Genomic DNA, 7,305 nt, shown 5'->3' with positions numbered 1-7,305 from the left:
ATTTATTTATTTTGTGTGTGTGTGTGTGGCCAGCTCAGCCCACCAGGGGGCGGGGCTGGCTGGCATGTGGTGCTGGGGGATTGAACCGCGGTCTCTGTGTTTTGCTTAGCTCAGCTTGTTCTAAGTAGGTGCCTTAGACCACTGAGCCATCTTACCAGCCCTTCAATTTAATTTAAAACAGTGTCATAGTCACACACAACAATTTTTCAAAGGTATTTTAATTTAAATCTTTACCAATATGAATGAAAATATATAAACTATTTTTTACAAAGCTAAATATTTAAAGAGATATGTAAAATTCTCTAATGGAACATGGCTCATCATAAAAATGAAAGTTTAGAGAAAAAAAAACATTGTTTAAAATACAGTCAAAGTATTTTCATTCTGTTATATAAAATATCAAAAGTCATTTTAATGAACAATACTTATGACATATTTGCATTGATAATCTGAAAGTGTGAGATAATGAAAAATAAAATAGATTGAGATGTACCATTTGGCGGTTTTCAAGAATTTACTTAAAGAAGAAACAATACTATTGAGAGGCAATACTTTCTGGGTCTCTTATTTCTGGGTATCTTTCAAATAGAAGCATTGAAGGCTTTTAATTCCCAACTGTTTTGAAAATATCTTCACAGAAAATAGTCATCAGCCTTCTAAAAAACGTGCAAGTCGGTTGTGAGTTTTAAAAGTAAAGATAAGGTCTTCCTTGGAATAAAAAAAGCAGGCAAGACTTTTACCTAACGTACAATTTCCTTAAACGTAAGGTTTCTCCCAAGTACACTGCTTAAAGATATCTCTGACCCTCTTCATACAACTCTGTGGGAACTGGGCTAAGGATATGAACACACTCAAAAAAATTATCCTTTGATTATTGTGGTGGTTGTATCTAATAAAGAACTTTGTGTCCATTTGGTACCCAACGTCTGTGAAATTATGCAAGCTAAATTTTTAGTTTAGAAGTACAGTAAAACCACAAATCCTTTACCAGTTTTTGATACATACCTGTTAGTGTTTTTGTCTTTATAGGGCTGCTGGCATATTCAGAGGCCTGATAAGACTGTGGCTTTGCCAATGGTGCACTTCCAACCGAGAGTTCATCCTCCTTCCTTTTGTTAATTGGTGTAACAAGAGGTACAGATACCACAGGCTGGTGAGAAAGCCCAAATGAAAAAATAATTATTGCTTTTTTAAAGTAATAGATATTAAATATAGTAACATCAGTGCCTCACAAGTTGCATTGGAGTATTATTTGTATGTTGGTTTATTTTTTTATTTAATGTATTTGGTACAGGGTCTCACTACATAGCTCAGATTCTTAGTAATCTTGTTTTCAGGATCCGCAGAGGTGGGATTACAAGCATGCACTCACTGGTAGTTCCACAAACCCACAGATGGGGCCGGAGCTGTATGTGGTGCTGGGGATCAAACCCTGGTTCCTGCACTTGCCAAAGCAGATGCTTAGTCTGCTGAGCTGTCTTGCAGGCCCGGAAGAATTATTTTAAACTGTCCTTCCTGTAGCAGCACAATTCATCATAGCTAAATCTTGGAAACAACCTAAATGTTCAAGTGAGGAATGCATTAAAAAAAGATGTGACATTTTTGTACAATGGAGTATTATTCACCTACAAAGAAGATAAGGTGAGTATTTATGGATCAATGGATGCAACTAAAGGCTATCCTCATAAATGAAATAAATTAGACCCACATGTGTAAATATCATATTGTTTTCCCTAGTGTAAGAAACTGAAAGAGTAAATAAAATCCGAAAGGTAAAATTAGACCCACATGTGTAAATATCATATGGTTTTCCCTAGTGTAAGAAACTGAAAGAGTAAATAAAATCCGAAAGGTACAATAGATGTAGTAAAAGGGAAAGAAACTGAGCAAAAACAATAAACAACTGGGATGAGTAAAAGGAAAAAAAGGAAGGGGAAAAATAATGTATGTATATACACAGGATAACTAAGATAACTGTACTACTAAATTTTATTAATTTTTTTGAAAGTAGCAGTTAATGCTTAAAATTTTTACTTTGCTCAAGTTTACATGCTTATATCTGTAATATGATCAACTACAATGAAGACAACAATCTGCAATATAACAACCACTGTTGAAAACCTATCATGTTTTTTTAAATTGTGTACCATTTTACTGTTACCTATTGTTTTTCTATTCTCTTTAAAATAAATTAATTAAAAATTGTCCTTGGTTGGCAAGATAGTTCAGCAGATTAAAGCACCTAACTAGGCAAGTTTAGGAAAGCACAGGGACGGAGGTTTGATCCCAGCACCACATGCTGTGCCAACCCCGCCCCAAGGCAGGCTAGCCAGCTCCCCACCACACACACACACACACACACACACACACACACACTTGTCCTTAATGTCCATTCCCCTTCCTTCTTTCCCTTTTTCACTTTCTTCCTCCCCCCTCTCTTTCCTTCCCTCCCTCATATATCTCTTATACTCAGGGTATATGTTTCATAAATCCTAGTAGATCCCTAACACAACATTTACATTCCATTACGTATTAAAAGCAATCTAGGGATGATTTAAATTATATTGCAGGATATGTATAGGTTATATGTACATACTATGCCTTTATTTTATTTATTTTTATTTCTTTCTTGAAATACTAGGGATCAAATCAGGACTTTATGCTTACCAGGCAGGTGCTTATGCCACTGAGCTATCTCCCTGGCCCACTGTGCCATTTATATAAGGAACTTCAGCATATGAAGATTTTGAAATCTAAAGAGAGTTCCTAGCACCATGGACACTAAAGTACAACTCTACTATGTTTTTCAATAAATACATACTAATAATACTGTAGGCATAATGAGAAATAATAACTAATAATAAAATAGAATACTATCGTGTAATAAATTTTTTAGAGATTAATGAATTATTTCTGAAATTTCTGGTTTAGTATTTTTAGGTCATGGTTAACCATTCTATATAAAAATCAATATAGCCTGGGGCTGAGGAGATAGCTCTGTGTCTTAAGTGCCTGCCTGGCAAGAGGAAGGACCTGGGTTTGAACCCCAGTACTGCATCCAACCAGTCCCAGAACCTGAGCGCACTGTACTAGCCGTCAAAACTGAGTGTGGTGGCGCCAGGTAATCCCAACTTGGGGATGCTGAAATAAGAGGATCACTATGAGTCTGAGCTGCATAGTGAGATCCTGTACCAAATATATATAATTAAAAAGCAATTTTAAAAAGAGAGCCTAGAAGTACTTCATTTACACATAAGATAATATGGGAAAGGCACAATTTGAAAATTGTAAGTCTAAGAAAAAGAATGTAAATCACTATCAAAAGGCAGTTTTAGGAACAAACTGTATTCCCAGAATATATTACATAATTCACTATTTTAGAAATGCTGAAAAATCTATAATTTGTATGAGAAAGTGATAATCACAGTACATTTGGATATAGAAAAAAATATTCAGCTAGAAAAAGATGGAAAACATTACGCTACTGTACTGAATGAGTTCTGAGCTGGAGAACAACTGTTTCACCTTTTTCATTGAAAGTCTGATGTTACTTTTGATGACTCCCAATACAAGCTTGTTGGAATTTTGGCAAAATCCCATTTATTTTAAATTTGCTATAGGATCAAAGATCAATGCTGAATTGGGTGGAAAACAATCATCAAAAGTTGAGTTTTAGCCACAAGTGAGAAGGAAATTATAGCTTGGAAAACAACAGATAATAAGTGCAACACAGCTGTGGTAGAGGGTGGATGTGGTAGGGAACCAGTGGACTGCAGCATAGTCCAGTGCTGTTCTCAACACCTCAACAATCGAAACTTTTACAAATAATGTAAACAGGAAAATGGAAAATTATCTTACAACTTGTTACTTGGTCTGAGCAAAAGGATAAAAACTGAAAATGAGAAAATAAAATTTAAATGCAAAATGTATAATACTGTATTAGGTATAAATAACAGTATATTTAATATCTAAAATTCATGGTTTCCTATTGAGAATTTAGTCAAATTGACATTATAAAAAATAAGAAGCTTTTAAGACCTAGATGACAAATGCTCAGCACATTTTAAGTTTTTATCATTTATACCTTTTTCATAAAAACATCACTGTAAAAGGAGATGCACAATTGTAACACATATCTGCATATTGAAATTTTCATAGCACTTCTTGAAACTAAAAAAATGAACTTCCCCATCTTTAAAATTAAAGGAAGTAGAAATGTATACAGAAAAAGCTCTTAAGTTCCAATCATTAGTGAGTTTATATTCTCTTAAATTTCTGTCATTTATGTATCTGGAATATAACAGAGCATTCTAAGAAATTAGAGTCAAGTTGAGGATTAAAATTAATACATAATAACAAGAAAAATTATGTGCTGGTAGTGTAACCAAATTTAAGTATAGTATCTAAAAGATATGATTACTGAAAGCCATCAAATTGGCAAAATCCAATGACAAACCAAAAAATTCTTTACTTCCAGTGGCTGAAATGGAGTGTATTTTTCACACAGGTAAAAATACATTAAAATCAATCGAACCTCCCAAATCAGTGTGCAAGACTCTTCTATGCCTTGTACACAGACATTTAAAATACCTACAATGGTGCCTAAAGGTCCTCAATAATAAGGTTGAATGACTGCTAATGCAGTTATTGCATATCACCCATCAAGTAATACTGGAGATGTTAGACCAGTGATACTGGAGATGTGAGACCAGTAGAAATATAACTTCTCCAGTCAAAATATAAAAAATAAGCAATATTTATTTTTAATAACTCTGATTTACAGTTTAAATTTTGTAAAGGCTTTGTTACCAGATGACTGGATTGTGTAATTCATCCAAGGATTACTCCTGGTAAGATTGATCAATTGATGACACTAAGGGGACGAAATGGGAAAGCAGGAGGTGTGGCCTAGTTGAAGGGTTGGGTCATGTGTTTGGTCCCTTTTCCTCTCTGAGTCCCTGTAGCTTTGCTTCTACTCTTCCATCATGATCACTCTTTAATCATTTCAAAGTCCAAAGCATTGGAAGCAGCCAACACTGCCTAAAAAATCTCCAAAACAAAAATATATCTTTTCTCCTCTAAATTGATCTTCTCAGGTATTTGGTCACAATGATGAGAAGATGACTAATACAGTAATTTTCTTTAATCTACTTATATTCTTTATCCTTCTGGTACTAAAGATGACTTAAAAATTCAGCGGTGATACAGACTAGACTTGTGCTATACTTTCTCTATTAATGTCCCATAATCACAAATACCTAAAGTGTCTCATGCTTTCCCTTCCTATAAAAGGTAACTTTCTTTTAATTTATTAATTTAATACACTGAAAAAAAAATGTAGAATTTTAAAGAATAAAATACCATTTAGAGGGCTGGTCAAATAGCTCAGTGGATTAAAGCCAGACACAGGGGCCAGGAGTTCAACCCACTGGGCCTGCCATGCCAGTCCCGCCCCTGGAAAGCACTGAGAGGGCCATGGTGGCATGCACCTTTAATCCCAGCACTTGGGAGGCTGTAAACAGGAGGATCACTATGGGCCCGATCTACACAGTGAGACCCTGTACACCCTGTTACACCCTGGCCTAAAAAAAAAAAAAAATTAGGTTCCCACTCTAGCCATAAATAATGATTATGGCTACCATAATCATTATTATGGTAGCCATATCATGCATACTTGGGTTTTTAAAAGAAATGAAATATTACAGATAAAGCCAATATCCTTTTTGCTAATTTACTGTCACATCCTTTCACATTCAATCACTATTATATTTGTACAAGTCATTGAAATTATTTTATACCAATTGTGGCCATCAATCAAGATTATCAGATTGACTGAATTAAGAGACACCTAGCAGATTAGTAGAACATACTACTGAGTGTGTCTGTGTGGATACTTCCACAGAAGATTGGAATGTAAGCCCAGAGGAGGGAAAACCCATCCTAATACAGGGTCACTATCCAATAAGCTTGCAGGGTAGATGGAATGAAAAACAAAAAGGAGAACATCTGCCAGCATTTGAAAAAGCTCTGTTCTATTTGAGTGACTGTATCTTTTATACTGTCATAGCCTATGTACATCAGACTCCAATTTCTTTCGCCTTACAGGATACACTCATGGGCCAGTGATATAGCTCACTGGTTTTAAAGTCCCTGCTTAGGCAAGCCTGAGGCAAGGACAGGGACTGCAATTCAAACCCTGGGAACACAGGCCTAGTCAACCCTATCCCCAGGGCAAGCTGAGCCAGCCACAAAAAAAAAAAAAAAAAAAAAAAAAAAGACTAACACCAGCTACTCTCCGAGGAACTTCTACACCTGAAGTCTGAGATGGTTTTGACTTCTTGATTCTTCCTCTTTCTGTCTGTTGGAGAGGGGAGTGCTGGGAATTGAGTGTGAGATCTTTGCACTAAGCTATATATATTCTGAACATCCTCCCTTTTTTAAAATTGTAAGACAGGTTCTCCATAAGTAGCTAAATTGCCCAGAATTTACAAGCTTCCTGTCTCAGACTCCCACAGCATTGGAATTACAGATGTAAATTATCATGCCCAAGTCCTTGATCCCTCTTACTGTTGTTCTGTGGCTTCTAGCTTTTTACACCGAACAACTTCTGGGTCTTCTCACTGTCTAGCATATAGGCTTCCATTGTGGACTATTCCATCCATGCTCTTGAAGCCTATCTAATATATCCTCCTGCTTACATGTATGTGTGTGTTTTTTATTGATTCTGTGTCTTTAGAGAACTCTAACCACTATATCTGTATTCACTTAAGCACATAATAATAATTAAGGTTAATTTTTGGACAAAATAAATGCTCTCATATTACATATATACTTAGAAAATTGCTTTATTGCATTACATATAATTTTGATGCATTATACTAAGATTCACTGTATCTATTTTAATATATAAATATTCTGTTTTACCCAAGCATTTAAATAGAAGACAAGAGACATTTTAGAAGTACATTTTTTAGTATTACTTAACTAATATATTGTGAAACTCTATTATGAAGCTCTATTGAACTATGTTGAATATGAACTATACTATGAAACTATATTATGAAATTTAAATTGTGTACAAGTTTTTGAGGCAACCCAGCAACACTGACATCTTAAAATATGCTCTTAAAATGCCAAAATATGTAGTGAGATCTACTACTCATACTTCTGAAACTATATTCTTAGTAAATAAGGATGAATAAAAGATTTAATTACATATTATATGGCTTCTGTTTTTGAACATATAATTTAAAATTTTATTTTAATATAGTAATGGTAAAATACAGTTAAAAACAAAATTCTGGC

At 34.6% G+C, this 7,305-nt stretch overlaps 1 protein-coding gene across 1 annotated transcript in view; it reads right to left on the bottom strand.

Moving 5' to 3' along the window:
• The window catches only part of Vps13b (vacuolar protein sorting 13 homolog B), an 881,657-nt gene that overhangs the window by 504,309 nt on the left and 370,043 nt on the right, over positions 1 to 7,305 (bottom strand). The window contains 1 exon segment of the mRNA XM_023699943.1: positions 1,006 to 1,150. Within this exon segment, the coding sequence (XP_023555711.1) occupies positions 1,006 to 1,150 (145 nt within the window).

The sequence above is a fragment of the Octodon degus genome, unplaced genomic scaffold (genome assembly GCF_000260255.1).
Source record: "Octodon degus isolate 3935 unplaced genomic scaffold, OctDeg1.0 scaffold00118, whole genome shotgun sequence".
Classification (NCBI taxonomy): domain Eukaryota; kingdom Metazoa; phylum Chordata; class Mammalia; order Rodentia; family Octodontidae; genus Octodon; species Octodon degus.
Note: the sequence above shows the minus strand (reverse complement) of the source record. Positions and strands in the feature narration are given on the sequence as shown.